Raw genomic sequence first — 21207 nt, forward strand, 5'->3', positions numbered from 1 at the left:
TCTCTTGGGAGCAGCTGGACCAATGGTTGGTTGGCTGTTGATCTGGTGGGAAAGTGGTGACCCTTTCCAAGGCACATCTGCTGCCCAAGATCAATTTGACCTGGCACACGCCATCAGGACAATGAGGGGCGGGGCTTAGCCGCCAATGACATCAAATGGTGAGTACACATTCCTCTATCTTCCCACATATTTTAAGCCTACATCAATGTTGTACTTTTTTAATATAATTAAGATTGTGTGGTTTAACAAAAGCTACTTTTGAGCATGAATGTTGAGTATCAGAAATTCTAGTTGAGTCATATTAGATGTTTCCATGGCAACCATTTTCAACAAATACACAAAAAGGGTCAATTTTACAATACGCCATTTTTTTCCAAGTTTTTGATGACATCACGTCCAAATTCCTAGCAAGTATTTCTTATGTTCTTAAGTTTTCATGTTTTTAGAGCCCCGTAATGTCATATTTTTTTAAAGTTGAGCCCGGCGCGGCTAACGCTAACGGCTAGCTAGCAGCGTGAACACGCCGCATAATGAGACACACTTGTATTGTTGCGCTGTGGGAACGCGGGTTGGAGGCTCTCTCAGGGCGGCTGAGGATCATCAATTGAAGCTGACCTTTGACCTCAGGTCAAAGTGTCACTCGATATCTGACAGAGACTGAAATCTTCACTTTGGGGTGCCGTGAACAAGATTTTTAGCATAGTATTGACGTTCAAGTTTTTTCAGATTGTTGTTATCATTAAAAATATCCAACGAATGCTTCTAAATGTCATGATTAAGGAGAGCGCCACCTAGTGGCGTCTGTTTTCCCAACTTAGATCCGGCACACTTTGGGGAAACAGCTGCTCACGTCAGCCAATGGCGCGCTTTCCCTCCAGATGGTGGCTCAAGTCAGGGTGGGCGTGTCAACCGATGCTAATCACGCGTGGGAAAGCGCCGACCCTCGGGGAGACACCGTCTCAATGGCTTTGGCACGGCACACGCCATTACGGCTCTTGGCCAAAGGGGAGGGATCGGAATGTGGACGCAAAAAAACCCACCAAAAAAATTAAACTGCATAGAATTCCTTAATCCAGATTGTAAAATACAACATAAAAACATAAGTAAAAGTAGCAGATCCAATCAAACAAAAAAATACTTTTAGTCGGTACTTTTGAAGAATATTAATTTGAAGCACTGTGGTGCTAATAGACGTCAATAGACAAAATGGACGTCATTGTGTGGGTTAATCTGTGTCTCGGGGGACGCTCATTTTAAACGTTTGTCCCTAGGGGGTTCCTCACAGGGGCCCCCTTTTTTTGATTCCCACACTTCCCATAATGCAAATGTTTTTTATTCAGTGGACAACAATATGAACACAAAAATTATGGAGGTTGAGCTTAAAATTTGGGTTAAGTTTTCAAATTTGGGTTATAGGGTTACAAAATGGAGTTTATAACCAAGGTTAATGTTTTTAAGTCACGTTGGGGTTCAGAAAATAGGGTTTAAAACAGGGTTGGGCAAACTTTTGGGCCACATTGACTTTAAAAATTCAGGACAAGATATGATACATATAAAAAAGTGCATCCGTTAACAGTACATATGAAACAAAGAGAAAAAAGGACTCAAGTATTAACATACTCATCACTCATCATTCAAGTAAGAAGTATAAAGTACAAAGTAAAGTAAGTAAAGGAGTGTATTAAGTAATATTAAAAAAAACAGGCTAAATTGTGAAAATGGTCCTTTTGAAGTGTCTTGTTCTGGACACTTTGTGGCAAGAAATTGGGTGTGACTTTCCCACACACTTCCCTCCACGACGCCGACCCTCCGCCACAAAGACATGAATGGAGCCGATTGTGCGAGACGCTCCCCCAACCCGCGGAGGAGGGGGACATCTGGAGGGAAAGTGCGCCATTGGACGGCCACCACAGCTGTTTCCTGAAGTGTGCCAAATCCCTTTGCGCTCTTCGTCATCTTTAACGTCAATATTCCAATTTAGACTCGTTTTTAAATTCGTGTCGGAGTAGGAAAATGGCGTTCTGTCATTTTTAGTGCCGTTAGATGGGTGGCGAGTTTGTGGATGAAATATTGGGAGCATTTTGGTGTTAAAAAGTGTTCGAGTTTGACTTTGATAGTATGATCACGTGACCTCAGGTCAAAGGTCAGGTTAAGGAGCCGCTCTGAGAGAAGCTTGTTTCTGCTTTCCCACATTGCGACAATACAAGTGTGGCTCATTATGCAAGCCGCATTCATCGGCGGCCGCCATCTTTGACCTCCGGGCGCCACGGGCAACAAGTGAAGATGTTTAAGCCAATAAATAGTTGGCGCCAACTTTCTTTTCATGGCAAAAGAAATACTTGCTAGGAATTTGGACTTGATGTCTTCAAAAACACACATTTTTTGGGAAATAGACCATTTTTGCGTATTTGTTTAAAATCGACATGTAAACATCTCTTAATATGACTGTCATGTTGCCATGGAAACATCTAATTGACTCAACTAGAATTTCTGATCCTCAACATTTATGCTGAAAAGTAGCTTTTGTTAAACCACACAATCTTAATTATATTAAAAAAGTACAACATTGATGTAGGCTTAAAATATGTGGGAAGATAGAGGAATGTGTACTCACCATTTGATGTCATTGGCGGCTAAGCCCCGCCTCTCATTGTCCTGATGGCGTGTGCCAGGTCAAATTGATCTTAGGCAGCAGATGTGCGTTGGAAAGGGTCACCACTTTCCCACCAGATCAACAGCCAACCAACCATTGGTCCAGCTGCTCCCAAGAGACACAACAATGGTCTCCCTCTGATTGGTCGCCAGTGTGAGAAAGTCTGCCGGGTACCCCCGGCGGCGGCCCCTATAAATGGGAGGCGCCCGGCCAGGAGAGCCTCACATCTTGAAACCGGCATGGCACCCAGCATCTCTCTGCAAGACTCTCCTCGTGTGACTACTGTCACTCACAAGGTATGTTGATCTTCATCACGCTCATCTTCATCATGACGTCTTTTTTGGGTGCTCACCTGGACTTTGTCCCTCTTGTCAGATTCGCAAACCTCTGGTGGAGAAACTCCGTCGCGAGCGCATCAACGGCTGCATCGAGCAGTTGAAGTCGCTCTTGGCTTCGGAATTCCTCCAACAACAACCCGACTCCAAGATGGAGAAGGCCGACGTCCTGGAGATGACCGTCTGCGTCCTCAGGAGACTCCGGGCCCATCGAACCGAGGCCAAGGAGGACTTTGGAGGCTCCCATGACGAGGAGAAGAAAACTCGGCGCGGCGTTGGCAAGAACCCGGCCGAGAGCTCCCCCTGGAGGCCCTGGTAGAAACTGACTCTTTCCATGGCACAAAATCAAGTTTCTGTGGGAAATATTTTCAGATTTATGGAAATATTTTGGCATTTCTGGTGCGTAACGCATGGCCCTCCTCTCATTGCGTTAGCGATTGGCTATTTTTAATGATTTCCAGGTGGAAATGATGACAATTTATGTTACTTTGTCATGTTATCGATCATGTTGGTCACTATTTTTTGCTGGTGGACTTCCTATGGAAAGAACAGACATTTTTTAATGTTTATTAATCTTGGAGAGCAGATGGATTTCTTTGGAAATCTGTGCTCGTATTTTATGGAAAGTGCTTTCATATGTTTTGATATGGTGTGTTTATTTGGGGTGTTATGGATCATATTGGTCTTTGTTTTTGCGGGTAAATTACTGTGCAAACAGCAGAAATATTATCACTACGTGATACGCGGATTCGTATTATTATTATTATGATATATTTTACATGGTAACGCCACTTTCTGGATCACGTTGATTCAAATGTTCCTCAAAATTCAGGAATTATATTCCTGATTCTTAATGGCCATGATTTTTCAATTCTTTGGAAATGTAAAAGATCATTTTTGATGATTTAATATTGTTCGTCCCTTTCGGACCTTTTTGCAAATGTAAATGATGTAAAATTCTTGGAATATTTTTGCATTCCTGTATTATAACTTGTATTATTTTCAAGTCATAATGTCATCTTCCACTTGATTGGAAGACAAACGTGTCGTTCACCTGCTTTCAGGTGCATTATTTCATTTCCTGCATTTTTAGCAGAATGTCATTGTAAAACATGTGTTTTCTACATGTTTGTAAGCTGAACCTCTTCGTCTTGTAGACGTCTACAAGTTGTTGTTGTGACTTTTTCGTCACGTCCATGTCAATAAACGCTGGACAGTAAACTTTGTGTCGTCTGCTTTCTTGGAGTCGCCGGGCAGAAATCAGCCCACGGCAACCATCGTAAAAACCAATTGGAGCCAAACGCAGGAAGCCCTTAAAGACAACCCGCTATTAAACGGCCCGACACACTTTGACGTATTGTTTGCGAGGGTGGGAAAATGGAGGAGAGACCACTCTCAGGGGGATGTTGACTTTTGACCCCCAGACGCAGATGTAGGGCACTGTAACTTGTTTAAAATGGGCGGAGCCTGGAGGAATGATCTCATTTTCTTGATGAGTTCTGAGCATTTTTGACCAACTCCCCCGAGGGACCCCCCCCCCCCTTAACTAACTTCAATTGTTGGGTTTTTCTCCCAGAAATTGGAACATGTCACCAATAGAAGCCGTGTTAATAAAACAAAAGCTATTTCTATTCATTCTATTCATTCCATCCATGTACATGAAGTCGTAAATTGTTCTTAATTCTCAGTAAGTGTGATAAAAAGTCATTATTGTCATGTTTTGATGTCCTCTATCACTATATTGCTTATGATTATAATAATATGATTTCATACGTGCAACACAAATGCGATATGATGAATAAATGCCCAATTTTTTAGGTGGAAAAGGGAAAACAGATGAAAATAAAGTCCAAATCCCACACTTAACTACTTTATCACTGTATTAATTATGTTTATTAAAAGTGTGACCTAACTGTCCATAATTAGATGTCCTAATTATTATTTTTAGGTGGAAAAGGGAAAACAAGAGGGCCAAAATGTAAACACCAGACAAGCGTGTATTGTTTTTTTCATGATTGCTTTAATGCGAACACCTTGGTTTAAAAGCAATTTGTACATTCATTTGGACACCTACATTCCAGGTGTGTTGGTTGATTTCCACTCACTCAATAATAATCATACACATATTACATATTCAATATGTATAAGTATTTCTCCTTCATAAAGGAGGACGTCGAAATTCACCGTCCAAAATAGGGGAACGGCAAAACGCAAATATTGCGCAAGAACTTGTCAGCCTTCACAAAAGGTGACTCCACCTCAAAGTTCTACCAGCTTTCTACCAGGGCCTCCAATGGACGCTTCCGGCCGAGCCCTCCACTGTCTTTTTCGTGGTTTTGTCCGCCAAGAGCGCCCCGCCTCCGCGGACTTCCCGGAGTCTCCTGAGGAAGCAGACGGTCATCTCCAGGACGTCGGCCTTCTCCATTTTGGAATCCGGTTGTTGTTGGAGGAATTCCGGAGCCAAGAGCGACTTCAGCTGCTCGATGCACAAGTTGATGCGCTCGCGACGGAGCTTCTCCACCTGAGGTTTGCGAATCTGACAAGAGGGACAAAGTCCAGGTGAGCGCCCAACAAAGACGTAATGATAAAGATGAGCATGATGAAGATGATTGTGATGAAGATGATTGTGAATTGTGATGAAGAGGACCATGATGAAAATGAACGGGATGAAGATGATGGTGATGAAGAGGACCGTGATGAAGATGATGGTGGATTGTGATGAAGATGATGGTGGATTGTGATGAAGATGATGGTGGATTGTGATGAAGATGGCTGTGATGAAGATGATTGCGATGAAGATGATGGTGATGAAGATGATGGTGGATTGTGATGAAGAGGTCTGTGATGAAGATGATTTTGGATTCTGATGAAGATGACCATGATGAAGATGATTGTGGGTTGTGATGAAGATGACCGTAATGAAGATGATTCTAATGAAGATTATTTTGGATTGTGATGAAGATGACCGTGATGAAGATTGTGGATTGTGATAAAGAATTGTGATAAAGAATTGTGATGAAGATGATTGTGATGAAGATGATTGTGATGAAGATGACTAATGAAGATGACTATGATGAAAATGACCATGATGAAGATGGCCGTGATGAAGCCCAACGTACCTTGTGAATGAGAATTTTGTGAGGAGCGCCTTGAAGAAAGATGGTGGGCGCCATGGCTGCGCAAAATGCCAAATCTTCTGGTTTGGCGTCTCCCATTTATAGTACCGCATCTCCATATCAATGCCACTTTGCCGCTTTCTCTCACTGCCAGCCAATCGGGATGCAGCCTTCAATGCTTCCGTCTCAGGGGAATGCCGGAGGGGGGCGGGGCTAAGCGGGGGGTCCGTGCCAATGTGGGAAAGTGTTGACCCTGTCCCATCCACATCTGTTGGAGACAAAGACTTTGATTGGGCAGATTACAGTACAATCCATTTAGAATGGGAGGGGCCAATGAAGGAGTCATATTTTGTTCATTTTTTGAATTTGAAATTGTTCGCATTGAAGAAAACATGGCGTCCAAAAGTCTGTGAATGCAAAACCATTTTAGAAACCTGGAATTTCTGCAATTTGGACTTCAAGAAGAAAAAAAAACTTTTCAAAATAAAACCTCAGTGAGTCTTAGACCTCATTAATGCGGGAATGGCGGCCCGGGCCTGGGAATCCCACACAAGTCTACATTCCCGCTGACCTTTTGACCCCAAAACAAAACAACAAAAGAAAAGAAACCAGGAGTTCCCATTGCTCCCGAATGGGAGGGCCGGCGTAAAAGTGAGGGTGTGTTTGTCATCAATGCCACTGCCAAGCAGACACGCTTCTTTTGTGCGCTCAATGGAAGCCGCTGTGGGAAAGGCCAGGAAAGCCACTCACACTCCGCGGTGGACAATGGACCAAGAGGGCGGGGCTAGGGGGAGTCCATTAGGGGGAGGACCCTGGGAGCGTGGGGGGAGGCGGCTTTAAAGGTTTTCCATCAAGACCCTCATTCATTCCAAGCCACATTCTCAGCCAAAATACCATTTTTTTGTGCTGCCTTCGTTCATTCACCAGGCTCGCAGGGGGTGCTGGAGCCTATCCCAACAAACTATAGGCAACGGGGATACCCTGAATCGACAACCAGCCAAGGCGCAAGGAGACAAAGGACGACCAATCATAGCTAAGGGCTAATTTTTAGAGGGTTAGCAGCTAGCATGCATGTTTTTCGGGTTTTGTGGGAGGAATACCCGGAGAAAACCCACATGCAAACTCCATACAGTGATGAGCCGCCTGGGATTGAACCCACGATCCCATAACTGTGACCCAGACAGGCTAACCACGTAAACACCGGGCCGCCATGTTTGGACAGTTCAACTTTTATAACTTATTTCATGGATATACACTAATTAAATGATGTAATTTTGTCAAAATAAAACATGGAGACTCCGAGTACTCCATTTTGATTAAAATTGTCCAATCAAAGTCATTTCGGGAACAGTTTCCCTCTGCATAGTAGAAACCATCGACCCACACGGATGAATGAATTCGCTATCAAAACACTCATTTTTTGCATAAAGCTCACATTTTCCCAATAGAAAAACTCATTTTGGATTTCAACATGAGGATAATCAAGAATCCACTTGGCCAAAGCTGTATCCACGCAACATGCGCTCCAAATATTTGCCCTAATTCCCCCCCTGAAGGAGGATGAGAGGCCCAAGTGGGGGCCAGTCGGGGAGGGGGGGGGAATTAAGGTTGAGGACCCCCGAAAAACAGCCCACCCGTCCCCCGGAGGAAGGCCAATTAGCATTTAACGAGGCACATGTCGCCGGCTGAGGAGTGTGGGAACGTCCCAAGCCAGGCGTCACACTGCCTGCAGTGTGTGTGATTAACATCTAAGACACGCCCCCGGGGCTAGCCCCTCCCCCCCGAGGGGATTTGGCACACTTCACAGGGAGATTTGCCTTTATTTACTATATTGGATTGCACAGTTTGGGGATTTTGAACTGATTTATATTGCCCATTTTTATTATGCCCATGTACCTAATATTTAATATTTGACTCTTATAGGTCAACACCTTCCCATGTTCACACGAGGCTCAGTTAATTCCCCACGCTGCAAAAAGTAACGTCTGTTTTCGGTACATAGACTAAAAATAGGGTCAACAAGCACTAGAGAGGCCCATTTTTGTTGTCAACTAGTTTTACATTTGACCTTACAAAATAGTGCCAAGTTGGCACTGAGTACTTGACAACGCGTACTAGTATTCTCACAAAGTCCTCATCCTTCAAATAGTAGTCTCGCATAAGAGGAAATGCCAGGTTATAGTGCCCCCTGGCGGCTCTGGAAAGCAGACCTGACTGAAATGTTTTTCTTCTTCAATACTGCTCTCTAGTGTTCAATGACATCATTGCACAAATACTGTACTATTACAGAACTGCAATATTTTTACTCTTATTAGAATAAGACAGTTGTGATGCTATAATCAAAGTAAAGATGTATTTAATTTTTGTAATGTTTTTAATTAAACGCGTTTTTAAATATGAACCATTTGTAATATCTAGAAATATTGGTAACACTTTTTCTAATGCTATCGTAAATATACGGCACGAACGTAATCTGGACTCCGCCCAACAAAACCATACGTGCTCGCCGATTGGCCCAGTGCACGCACTCCAACCCGGAAGCGTCATGACGTCGTCGACCATGGCGGAATGCGCCCAAGTTGACAGCGGCGACGCGAGCCGTCACCATACGATGGATAAAAGCATCACTTTGCCTCCGGACGAAATATTCCGCAACTTGGAGAACGCCAAGTGCTTCGCCATAGACATAGGTACCCGTAAAAGTGTAACTTTGCAACCACTTGCTCGCTATTCGGCTAAAGAAAGCATCAAAATAACAACTGCTGTTGCGTTCACGGACCGAGAAGACACGTGAAAGTCAGCGTGACAACAGGCTGCTTTAAGCAAAAAAAGAAGTAAAAAAACTGTCGAATGGCTTTCACGTGCTTCTTTACTTTTTACAATTCGCCGAATGTGTTGAAACAACCTCGAAGCGACACGTCTGTTGTTGACGCCGGCGTTGTTTTGTCTTCGGATGCCGCTTCACGGACACCTTGTGCTAATTATACTTGTTTCTTATCGTGCAGGTGGCTCTCTTACCAAACTCGCTTATTACTCCACAGTTCAGCACAAAGTGGCCAAAGTCCGCTCCTTCGAACACTCTACAGAGGTAATTATTAATATTTTTCTTGCCTGCAGCTTCTATGAGGACTACCAGCAAGTTGTGAATTGAACAGAGTTGAATTCAATAACTTTATTGTCAATACAACGAGTACAATGAGCGTTATAGCTAGCCATATATAAGTACCGTATTTGCTAGCATATTAGCTGCCTTCACGTATGAGTCGTACCCTTAAACTTGCTATAAAATGGTTGAATATGACTATTTGTCTTGTATAAGCTGACCCCTGATTCAAAATGTTCATTTATCCGTATTCTTGGTTTTAATAGGGAGTACAAATGTGGTACTTTGTAGGGAAAATCTTAAGAAAGATGAAGACACAAACAAATATTTTTTTCCCCTTTATCGCCGACAGGAAGCGGCGGATAAACTTTATGAGATCTCGGTCCAAGAAGAGGTGACGGCACGGCTGCATTTCATCAAATTTGAGAATGCCTACATCGAGACCTGCTTGGACTTCATCAAAGACCACCTGGTCAACACCGACACCAAAGTCATCAAGGCCACGGGCGGCGGGGCCCATAAATTCAAGGAACTCCTGGAAAAGAAACTCAAACTCAAGTGAGTGCACTAAAAACTTTTGGGCCCGGGGGCCACAATGACTTTAAAAATGTGACAGATGGGCGGGGTCTTCACAAGATAGGATACATCTAAAAAAAAAGTGCATCCGTTAACAGTATATATGAAGCATAAACAGAGAAAAAGGACTCAAATATTAACATACTCCTGACTCATTAAAGTATAAAGTACAAAGTAAAGGAATATATTAAGAAATATATATATATAAATAAAATAAACATTATTTGGACAATGTCGCCGGGCCGGATTAAAAAGTCTCATGGGGCCGTATGTGGCCCGCGGACCGTAGTTTGACTTCGGACCTTTTTAGTTTTTTTGGGGGTGCTAATTGACGTTGTTCTTTTGTTCGTAGAGTGGACAAGGAGGACGAAATGACATGTCTGATCAAGGGCTGCAACTTTGTGCTGAGAAACATCCCCCGCGAGGCCTTTGTGTACGCCAAGCACGCCGATTCGGAATTTCGCTTCCAGACCACGCAACCCGATATTTTCCCCTACTTGCTGGTCAACATCGGATCCGGGGTGTCTATCGTCAAGGTGGGTCCACCTGAGCAACTTCTGAGTCAAAGTATTTTGTTTTTACATTTCCACCCGTCTCGCCGACAGGTGGAATCGGAGGACAGATTTGAACGCATCGGGGGAAGCTCCATAGGAGGCGGGACCTTTTGGGGTCTTGGGGCCTTGCTCACCAAATCCAAAGTATGAACAAACAAAACATAGAATTTTATTTTAACTTTTAATGTGTTTGATATCTTACTTTTTCCCATTTTTTTGTCATTGGTTTTCCCTTTTCCACCCGGCAACCAAGGGGTTGTGGGACTATTTTTTCTCCTCTTTGTCGACCGTGTTATTTTTCCTTTTTTACCTAAAAAAAAATCAATGCACTGACAAAAATTTTGTGAGTTTATTTTCCTTTATCCACCCTTTTATTTTCCCATTTCCTCCTAAAGAATGGGCACGGAATGGACCAAATTGTGGGATTCTTTTCCCCTGGTCATTTATTTGAACTCCTTTTTTGAGCTTTTTGAAGACCTTGCCTTTTCCCCCTCCCTCTTCCACTTTCTTATTTTTCGCTTTTCCACCCAAGGACACACAGATTAATATTTGCTCTTTGGCAGAAATTTGACGAGCTCCTCCAACTGGCCTCCAAGGGCCAACATACCAGCGTGGACATGCTAGTCAAGGACATTTACGGCGGATCCTACGGTTCTCTGGGTCTCACGGGCGACCTGATCGCCTCCAGCTTCGGGAAGTCCGCCACGGCCGACAAAGGTAGACCACCTTCTCCTGACCCGACCAAACCAGATCTGACCTGACCCCGTGGTACTTTTCAGAGTCCTCCAAAGAAGACATGGCCAAAAGTCTCCTCCACATGATCAGCAACGACATCGGGCAGCTGGCCTGCCTGTACGCCAAACTCCACCGGCTGTCTCGGGTCTACTTTGGGGGCTTCTTTATCAGGGGACATCCCGTCACAATGCACACTATCACTTACAGTATCAACTTCTTCACCAAGGTAAGATATTTGGATTCATTTTTGTAGTGGCGTCCATCTAACGTTGTTTTTTTGGTGCAGGGGGAAGTGCAGGCCTTATTCCTCAGGCACGAAGGCTACCTGGGAGCCATTGGAGCGTTTCTCAAAGGCGCCGAGGAAGACAGTAAGAGCCCGTTTTTTTGTGTTTATGTATAATATTAGTCTTAGCAAATTAATTGCAGACAGATATGAATGTTTTGGTGACAAAATAACCATTGAAATTTCCCACTTTCACCATTTTTGACACGCCAATGTAAGGATAAATACTTTTTATAGCGTATTTTAAAGCCCACAATGAAAATAACTTTTGGAACGGTTTGCATCTGCATGGTTGAAACCGGTAAGCTAACAATTTATATTATATATATCATATTTATTCATATATTTATTAATTAACTTATTTATGACCTATTTACTAATGTCTAAAACGTCTTTCTGTGTCTGTATTCTCACCATCTTGTACTGTGGCAATGAAATTACCCAAATATGGGATAAAAAAAAAGTAATCTAATAATGCAAGGCAAGGACATGACTTGGTGGAAAATATTACTCTGGCCTTCTGACTTTATGTTATGCTATCTTCTTTTATGTTATGCTATCTGTTTTTATGTTATGCTATCTTTTTTTTTTTAATCCAGATCCAAACCAGTACAGCTGGGGTGAGAATTACGCAGGTAGCTCAGGCTTGATGAGCATTTCCCCCGACATGAACCCCATGCAACGCGCACGTAGCGGAACGGTGAGCCCGCCCACCCGACGCCGGCTTAATCGACCAATCATCAGCTCCCCTTTTTTGCTTTCCATTTGAACTCTTTCCATGTCATCTTTTGATTATCTTTATCACCCAATCAATCACGTGTGTCTTCACCCTCGTCTTTTCTCATCTTCAGTTTCCCGTAAGTAATGAAGTCAACCGACCGCTAACTTTTTGGCGGATTCTCTTAACTTTTGGATTTTTTTGGCTGGTTTTTCAGTTCGACATGCTGGAAATGGACCGTCTGGAGCGACAGTTGGTCAATCTCCACCTTCTCCAGGACCCGTCTTCGTACATCCCCGACACGGTGGACCTCACCGAGGACGCCCCGGCCCGGGAGTATTGGCTGGACTGTTTCGAGGAGGCCCTGGATGGGGTAAGTCTCTAAAAAAAATGTGTTTTTGTGGATTTATCCTCCGCAAGCTAAAAATAAATAAATAAACCCGTATTGGCCGGAGTATAAGATTCAATTCATGTATTTTCTCCCATTTTTTGGGGGTCTTCACACAGGTGGTGAAACGGGCGGTAGCCAGTCAGCCCGACATGGCCGAATCGGCGGAGCGAGCCGAGAAATTCCGTCAAAAATACCGACACAAGCTTCAAACACTACGACACCAACCTTTGTAAGAGCCTGCCAGGGTTATGGCTACGGCTAATGCTAATGCTAACGTAACACAATTTCTCATCTCCTAGTGCTTACGGGTCTCTCACGGTCAGAAGTCTCCTGGACACGCGAGAGCACTGTTTAAACGAGTTCAACTTTCCCGACCCGTATTCCAAGGTCCGACTCAAGTCCTGCGACCATTCGTGTTTATCCATCCGTTTTACAATTATTGTTATTATTTTTTTTGCTTCTAGATCAAACAGAGAGAGAATGACGGGGCGCTCAAGTACTACCAAAGAGTGCTGACGGCCTTGGACGCGCTGGATTGGGAGGACAGGCAGTTGGCGTTGGTCCGCGGCGTCCTGGCGGGGAATGTCTTCGATTGGGGAGCCAAGGCCGTATCGGAGTGAGTTAAAAAAAATGGCGGTTATCATGTTTTTTCAAGTCTTATTTTTGTTGAAATTTTGTTTCCGTTCGAGCTAGCCAATGAACAAATGTCCTGGCTCAAATGGATTGGACATCCACCAGTGACAAACTTGTTTTGATGAAAAACAAGAAATAACCAATTGTATTTATTCCTCTTTTTGTCCTTTCTTTGTGCTTTAGTGTCCTGGAAACAGACCCCGAATTTGGCTTTCAAGAAGCTAAACAGCAACTGGAAGGTAAGCGATTAGCTGTTAGCAAAAGCTAGCGCCAAAGCTAACATGTAGCATCTAAATGAATATTTCTTGTCCATTCAGAGCGGCCTTGGCTGGTGGATTCGTACGACCAATGGCTCCAAAGAATGAAGGTCAATGGCTCGTTCTTAACGTTCCCGACGCGTTCCGTTCTTCACTGTTGAACGCAATCCGTCCCCAATTGTGTCTTACAGGGGCGTCCTCACAAGTGTGCCTTGTTTTTCGTAGATAATAGCGGCGTTGACATCATTCTAGGCGTCATGCCTTTTGTCAGGGAGCTTCTGTCCAGGGGAACCCAGGTAAGCCAAGGCCATTTTTTCATCTCCCCGGTGGAATAACGGTGTGTTTTTCCCCCGGTTGCCTACAGGTGGTGCTGGCTAGTAATTCGGGCCCGGCTTTGAACGACGTCACCAACGGCGAGTTGCAGATTCTGACGGAGAGGATAGCAGAAACGGATCCGGTCATTCGGTGAGGGACGACCGAGACAGGGGGAGTGGCGAAAACGGGTTCCGTTTTGATGTGACGGGATTGTGATGTTTATGTGGTGCAGGGCGGGGCTTAAGGACGACAGGCTGACCTTGATTCAGAGCGGTTCCAGTTCACCATGTTTGGATCTCAGGTAGGTTGGGAGGAATTGGACTCAGAAAAAAAAATTGGTCCAAGAAAAATACATGTTTTTTCCCTTAGAGTATGGTTTGGGAAATATTTACAGTGATCCCTCACTTATTGCAAATTCACTACTTGGTGATTTTTTTTCCACTATTAATAATTTAAAAAAATGATATAAGTAAGCAGAAGCCACTTTTGCTAATAGGACGTAGCAGTAAAGAATGAAAAAATAGATTTTTTGTTTTTTTTAATTAATTTTACATTTTTAAAAAGTCATAAAAACGTGAAAATCTATGCCATAACTCGTAATTGGAAGGCACGTTTGCTAATAGGGCCCAGCAGTGAAGAAAAAAAATGTAAAAAAAAAAAATTACATTTTTTTTTAAACAAGTTAAAAAAAATCATTTTAAATTTGTTAAAATGCATAAAAATGTGAAAATACATGCCAAAACTCATAAGTGGGAGACACTTTTGCCACTAGGATCCAGCAGTGAAGAAAAAAAGAATATTTAAAAAATAATGTAAAACACATTAAAAAAATCATTTTAAATTTTTTTAAATTCATAAAAATGTGAAAATGCATGCCATAACTCGTACGTGGAAGAGACTTTTGTTGCTAGGACCCAGCAGTGAAGAACTAAAACCTGTTAAATTGCAGCAGCAATCATATGGCGTGCAGTAAATAAAATCCAAACATGATTATTTTTTATTATTTACCCTTTTTCTCCTCCTCTTTTTCTCCTCCAGCCGCTTGGACAAAGTCCTGGCCATGGTGGTCCGCGAACGCCACACGGACCTGGTGGTCATGGAGGGGATGGGCCGGGCCATTCACACCAACTACTACGCGGCGTTGAGCTGCGAGAGCCTCAAGATGGCCGTCATCAAGAACTCCTGGTTGGCCGACAGACTGGGCGGAAAACTCTTCAGCGTGGTCTTCAAGTACGAGGCTCCGCCCGTTGCTTCCCACGCCAACGCCGTCTGAGACCACCGGATTTTTTTTTTTTGGTTTCACCACTCGACCCCACGAATGTAAGATGGAAGACGGACAGATGGGCGTGGCCAATGAAAGTCGGACTGGATTTTATGGCGGATTTACCAGGACCAGCTGACGGATTTAAGTTTGTGGCGTCCGGAAATTTCGAGAAAAAGACGTGCTTTTATTTTAATGCAGCCAAAAATATTCATTTCATATTTCATATCTGTCATATGGAAGTTTTCACTTAATACAAAAGATGTGATCTCAATTGGTGGATTTTTTTAGGATGTATATGCGCATGTCTTTTTAAAGACCCTTAAAAACATCAAATATTTTCATTTAAAAAATACTTATTAAAATACTATCAGTTGTAAACCAAAAACACATTCATAAAGAATAATTAAATAAGAATACATAGAAAATACATCAATCCTAAAAATAATTTAAAAAAATTAATAAAAAAATACATCAATCCTAAAAATAATTATAAAATATCCAAAAAAAATCATAAATCATCAGAATAATTAAATAAGAATTAAAAAATTACATCAATCCTAAAAAATAATTAAATAAAAAAAATACAATCCTAAAAATAATTAAATATTACAAATAATAAAAAGGTCTGAATCTTTGCTTTTTTTTGAAGAAATGTGATAAAATGAGAGAAAACCAATGGCTGAAAGTGTCCTAACATTGATTTTTGTGTGCAGATTGTAAGCAGCTCCCCCACAATCCCCCCCTAAAAGCCAATAGCGTCCAAGCCCCGCCTCCATCCCGGGCGCGGACGCGCGCCGGGGGCTCGTGGCCGCAGCCGCGTGGATGCTCGCCGTCTTCCCCGCAAAGCTCGCTCGCTCATCAAAACCCCGCAACCACGTTGCCGTGCAAGCGCAGGTAAGACCCAGCGTCCCCGAACGCACCGCGCTTTTTGCATTGTTTTTCCCCCCAATTTATGTATTTATCTATTTATTTTTGTCTTGTAATCTCCGCCAAAAGCAGCTAACGGGGCGCTCTTTTGTTTTTCCTCCCCTGCGTAAAGTTATCCTATTTAAATTGTTATTATTTTTTAAATCTGTTCGCAAACTATTATCTGTTGATAGAATTTGGTGAAATTATAAATCTTGGCATTGCGTTTAAGGACAACACTCCCCCATTTGACTACTATTTTTGCCTGTATTTGTATCTTAATTCATTGAAAGTGGGAGGAGCGGCAGGGGGTTAGCTCAGAGTGAACCCTGATTGGCTGCTCATTGCTGCCAACCCTCCCTGTTAAAATGGATTTGACGCCCATTCCCGTCAATGGGAGCCAGTCAGGTCATATTTGAGCTCAATATGCATGTATTTTTTTACATGTATATATACTTTTATATAGTAGTATGGTCTTTAGCATTTTTTTTGTTATCAAAACATGTTAGTTTTGATTGGCTTCTGAATTCAAAACTAGTTATCATTGTTTTTTTTTGTTTTTTTTAATGGACTTTATAGTATAAGTTTTCCCGCACCTGCAAGCTCGTTGACCAATCAGCCACACGGTGCGTTTAGTGACATCATGTAAAAACGAGTATCAATACATCACTACATACTATTTCCACTAACTATGGGCTCCAGGCAGGTGACACCCTGAATTGATGGGCAGCCAATCACAGGGCACGAAGAGACAACCAATCCCACTTGTACCTTAGGACAATTTAGCATACAGTTAGCCTAGCTTGGATGTTTTTAGGACCTGTGAGGAAACTGGAATCGCCGAAGAAAAGCCACACAAGCCCGAAGAGAACACGCAAACTCCAACAGTGAGGACCCGCCTAAGATGGAGCCCTAAAGTGCGAGGCCGACACGCTACCCACTCGTCCACCGCGTCCCTCCCCGACGGGACAGCAATGGCGACGGGTTAACGACGTCTCAATTCCTTCCTCCGGGGTGGTCTTTTCTTCTTCATCCTTTTGTCCAGAGCTTCCTTTTTGGTTGCCACGGGAGACCCCGAAGAGAAGAAGAAGCCGGAGAGCAGATGGCCGCCGCCGGAGGAGAGCTGGGCCCTCCGTCACAGCGGGCGTCTGCCTTCCTTTTTTCATCTGCTCCTCTCCTCTCCATTTTTATTCCCCTCCAACGGGCCTCCATTTCAATTTCTTACGAGATTAGCCATGGCTTCACACTCGGGCACCCCTCCGAAGCCACGCCCCCACACCCCCCACACGGGGAGAAAACGTTCTATTTTCAAGCAGCGACCAATCGGCACTTTGAGACTCCCGACTTCCAATTTCAACGACCCACCGAGCGACTTTGACGTCCGAATGGACGAGAAACAAAATGGGCGGAGTCTATTCATCTTGTGTCAACTTTTGCCCACCCCACGTTGAAATACGACGACCCCGCCCCTCCATGAACAAACTCCGCCCTCGCAAGGTCACTGCTAGGCCAAGCATCTTTTGTGTGACTCGAATGCACTCAGACGCCCCCCACTGGCAGAAATGAATCCTACGCCCCCAAAGGCAGGGCCCCTGGACCCATAAACAAGCAAGCCCCCTCCCAGAAGATAAAAATGTCACCCCGGCGCAGCTGCTCTCATTCAGGACGGCCGAGCCACGTCGGTCCCCGAGGTGCGCTTGTCCCTGGATGTCCCCCAATGTCCATAGCTCTGCCCCCGTCCTCCTACAACCGCATGCACGCGAGTAAAAAGAAAAGCACTAAAGATTCTCCCCACGTTTGGGCCGTGAGCCATCATCGACAAATCGATTCTGCCGTCGCATTGATTTTCGGCGTCGCCCGTCGTTTGTCTTTTAACACAAAGGCGACTGACGCCATATTGGACACTTTGTGGGTCAAATGTGTGGCTGTGGGTGCAATTACAGAATCCAATGAGAAGCTATGGAGATGAAAAAGGGGCCCAAATAAGTCAGTTTGCAAAAAGAATGCGGGAAGAAACCGGAGACAACCCACATCCACCCGGGGCCAATCCCATGGCACAAGGACACAAACTACCAATCACTCCTATCAAGGGAAATTTAGCCTAGCCTACAATTAGCCTAGCATGTTAGCCTAACATGTTAGCCTACAATTAGCCTAGCATGTTAGCCTACAATTAGCCTAGCATGTTAGCCTACAATTAGCCTAGCATGTTAGCCTACAATTAGCCTAGTATCTTAGCCTAGCATAGCATTAGCCTAGCCTAGCATTAGCCTAGCATAGCATTAGCCTAGCATAGCATTAGCCTAGCATAGCATTAGCCTAGCATAGCATTAGCCTAGCATAGCATTAGCCTAGCATAGCATTAGCCTAGCATAGCATTAGCCTAGCATAGCATTAGCCTAGCATAGCATTAGCCTAGCATAGCATTAGCCTAGCATAGCATTAGCCTAGCATAGCATTAGCCTAGCATAGCATTAGCCTAGCATAGCATTAGCCTAGCATAGCATTAGCCTAGCATAGCATTAGCCTAGCATAGCATTAGCCTAGCATAGCATTAGCCTAGCATAGCATTAGCCTAGCATAGCATTAGCCTAGCATAGCATTAGCCTAGCATAGCATTAGCCTAGCATAGCATTAGCCTAGCATAGCATTAGTCTAGCATAGCATTAGCCTAGCATAGCATTAGCCTAGCATAGCATTAGCCTAGCATAGCATTAGCCTAGCATAGCATTAGCCTAGCATAGCATTAGCCTAGCATAGCATTAGCCTAGCATAGCATTAGCCTAGCATAGCATTAGCCTAGCATAGCATTAGCCTAGCATAGCATTAGCCTAGCATAGCATTAGCCTAGCATAGCATTAGCCTAGCATAGCATTAGCCTAGCATAGCATTAGCCTAGCATAGCATTAGCCTAGCATAGCATTAGCCTAGCATAGCATTAGCCTAGCATAGCATTAGCCTAGCATAGCATTAGCCTAGCATAGCATTAGCCTAGCATAGCATTAGCCTAGCATAGCATTAGCCTAGCATAGCATTAGCCTAGCATAGCATTAGCCTAGCATAGCATTAGCCTAGCATAGCATTAGTCTAGCATAGCATTAGCCTAGCATAGCATTAGTCTAGCATAGCATTAGCCTAGCATAGCATTAGCCTAGCATTAGCCTAGCATTAGCCTAGCATTAGCCTAGCATAGCATTAGCCTAGCATAGCATTAGCCTAGCCTAGCATAGCATAGCATTAGCCTAGCATAGCATTAGCCTAGCATAGCATTAGCCTAGCATAGCATTAGCCTAGCATAGCATTAGCCTAGCATAGCATTAGCCTAGCATAGCATTAGCCTAGCCTAGCATTAGCCTAGCCTAGCATTAGCCTAGCCTAGCATTAGCCTAGCATAGCATTAGCCTAGCATAGCATTAGCCTAGCATAGCATTAGCCTAGCATTAGCCTAGCATTAGCATAGCATAGCATAGCATTAGCCTAGCATAGCATTAGCCTAGCATAGCATTAGCCTAGCATAGCATTAGCCTAGCATAGCATTAGCCTAGCATAGCATTAGCCTAGCATAGCATTAGCCTAGCATTAGCCTAGCATAGCATTAGCCTAGCATAGCATTAGCCTAGCATAGCATTAGCCTAGCATAGCATTAGCCTAGCATAGCATTAGCCTAGCATAGCATAGCATAGCATTAGCACAGCATAGCATAGCATTAGCCTAGCATAGCATTAGCCTAGCATAGCATAGCATTAGCCTAGCATAGCATTAGCCTAGCATAGCATTAGCCTAGCCTAGCCTAGCATAGCATTAGCCTAGCATAGCATTAGCCTAGCATAGCATAGCATTTGTGACTATTTGCACCTGTTTTCACCCTCAGGTGGCGCCGTTGACGATGAGGCCCACCTCGTTGACGCTTCTTTTGGCGCTCGTGTCCTTCTCCTTGGCCGTCGCCGCCGATCCCCACGGCAAGAGGAGGCGGGACTTCGGGGGAGCGTCGCTCCACCCCCTCCGGGCCCAAGGCGACGCCGGGGCCCCGCGGAGGGGACGTGACGGCGCTCACCGCGTCCCCCACGGGCCAGTTCGCCTCGAGGAGCGCATCGCGCGTCGAGAGGGACGGCGGCCGGAGGCGGGACTGCCGGGAAGGCCCGCCCCCAAAGACGAACGACTGAAAGGAAGGCGCAAGGGAAGGAGAACTGGACGCGGTGACCGGGCGCCCATTGGCCGACGCGGAGGGAGGCGGGACAAGGGACGGCACGGAGCAGGTCAGCTCATATGTCATTTTACATATTGAAATATGGATAATAATCATAATTTTTTTTGTCATTTTCCTTTAGGCTTTTTTGCCTTTGTGGGCCGTCCCCCGCCTCCATCCTGGGCGGGCGACGCCCCAATCTCGACCACGTTCGGCTCCGGCTCGTCGGCCTTGATGGAAGACGGCCCCCCCACGCTGGCTCCGCCTCCCAGCCACAAGGGGCGGGGCGAGGTGCTGCCCACCCTGGACATGGCGCTCTTCGACTGGACCGACTACGAGGACATGAGGCCTGCGGACGTCTGGCCTTCATCTCGGAAAAAAGGTTACTACCTTCTCCAAATAAATGTTAAAATTAATTTGTAGTTGGCGTCAATTTAGCATACAATTAGCCTAGCATGGCTATTTTTGGGATGTGGGAGGAAAGCGGAGTACCCGGAGAAAACCCACGCAAGCTTGGGGAGGACGCACACAGGGGAGATCCACTTGGGATCGAACCCGCGAGCCTGGAACTGTCAGCGAACCAGTGGGCCACCACAAACTACAACTAAACTTCATCTAAAAGTCACTTAGGTTGACCGCCATTTTCTTTTGGGTCCTAATTTGGTTGTTTTTTTGCCCAAATAGAAAAAATGCGAAGTAAAAACCTGAGCAGCGGGAACGCCACCAACCACGGCGATGACGTGGAACCATGTGACCACCATTTGGACTGCCTACCCGGTCGGTAACCGCCGCTAACGACAACCCAATCTGTCCAAATCCTGTTTTTGACTAGTTTTGACCCATTTATTTGAAGGTTGGTGTTGCGACCTCCGCCAACACGAATGCAAAGCTCACAACCGCGGCCTCAACAACAAATGCTACGACGACTGCATGTGCGACGAAGGTCAGTTCTTGTCTCGCCCCAAAAGTCTCGTTATCCAATCCCGGATTCTCCCGCAGGCCTGCGTTGCTATGCCAAATTCCACCGCAAGAGGCGCGTCACCAAGCGGCGTGGCCGCTGCGTGGCGCCCGACGCGGTCGCCGGCGACCAGGGCGGATTCATCGGCGTCTGACCGCTGGACCGCCCACCCTCCACTCTTTCGCACGTCCGTTTTAACCCGTTTAGACCCGTTTCGCTAGCAC

General features: G+C 44.7%; 4 protein-coding genes across 4 annotated transcripts; 3 read left to right on the forward strand and 1 right to left on the reverse strand.

Moving 5' to 3' along the window:
* The first annotated feature begins 2859 nt into the window (after positions 1-2859).
* LOC144203397 (transcription factor HES-5-like) lies at positions 2860-4209 on the forward strand. The gene is made up of 2 exons (XM_077726801.1): positions 2860-2949; positions 3029-4209. Exons 1-2 carry the CDS (start codon positions 2893-2895, stop codon positions 3305-3307), a joined length of 336 nt encoding a protein of 111 aa, XP_077582927.1. The 5' UTR covers positions 2860-2892; the 3' UTR covers positions 3308-4209.
* Positions 4210-4992: 783 nt separating this feature from the next.
* LOC144203438 (enhancer of split m3 protein-like) lies at positions 4993-6270 on the reverse strand. The gene is made up of 2 exons (XM_077726881.1): positions 6108-6270; positions 4993-5524 (listed from the first exon to the last, which is right to left on the reverse strand). Exons 1-2 carry the CDS (start codon positions 6201-6203, stop codon positions 5267-5269), a joined length of 354 nt encoding a protein of 117 aa, XP_077583007.1. The 5' UTR covers positions 6204-6270; the 3' UTR covers positions 4993-5266.
* A 2338-nt stretch (positions 6271-8608) lies between these two features.
* On the forward strand, positions 8609-15204 carry pank4 (pantothenate kinase 4 (inactive)). Its single transcript, XM_077727206.1, has 19 exons — positions 8609-8794; positions 9110-9192; positions 9560-9765; positions 10136-10319; positions 10389-10481; positions 10901-11054; positions 11117-11298; positions 11359-11440; positions 11955-12055; positions 12291-12446; positions 12581-12693; positions 12764-12851; positions 12929-13080; positions 13281-13336; positions 13415-13464; positions 13546-13650; positions 13719-13819; positions 13902-13970; positions 14708-15204. Exons 1-19 carry the CDS (start codon positions 8650-8652, stop codon positions 14940-14942), a joined length of 2355 nt encoding a protein of 784 aa, XP_077583332.1. The 5' UTR covers positions 8609-8649; the 3' UTR covers positions 14943-15204.
* A 491-nt stretch (positions 15205-15695) lies between these two features.
* On the forward strand, positions 15696-21145 carry draxina (dorsal inhibitory axon guidance protein a). The gene is made up of 6 exons (XM_077726621.1): positions 15696-15827; positions 19711-20095; positions 20168-20407; positions 20710-20802; positions 20879-20968; positions 21025-21145. The coding sequence occupies exons 1-6, from the start codon at positions 15756-15758 to the stop codon at positions 21135-21137; spliced, it is 993 nt and encodes a 330-aa protein (XP_077582747.1). The 5' UTR covers positions 15696-15755; the 3' UTR covers positions 21138-21145.
* Positions 21146-21207: the final 62 nt, after the last annotated feature.

This window comes from Stigmatopora nigra, chromosome 10, assembly GCF_051989575.1.
Source record: "Stigmatopora nigra isolate UIUO_SnigA chromosome 10, RoL_Snig_1.1, whole genome shotgun sequence".
Taxonomy (NCBI): Eukaryota; Metazoa; Chordata; class Actinopteri; order Syngnathiformes; family Syngnathidae; genus Stigmatopora; species Stigmatopora nigra.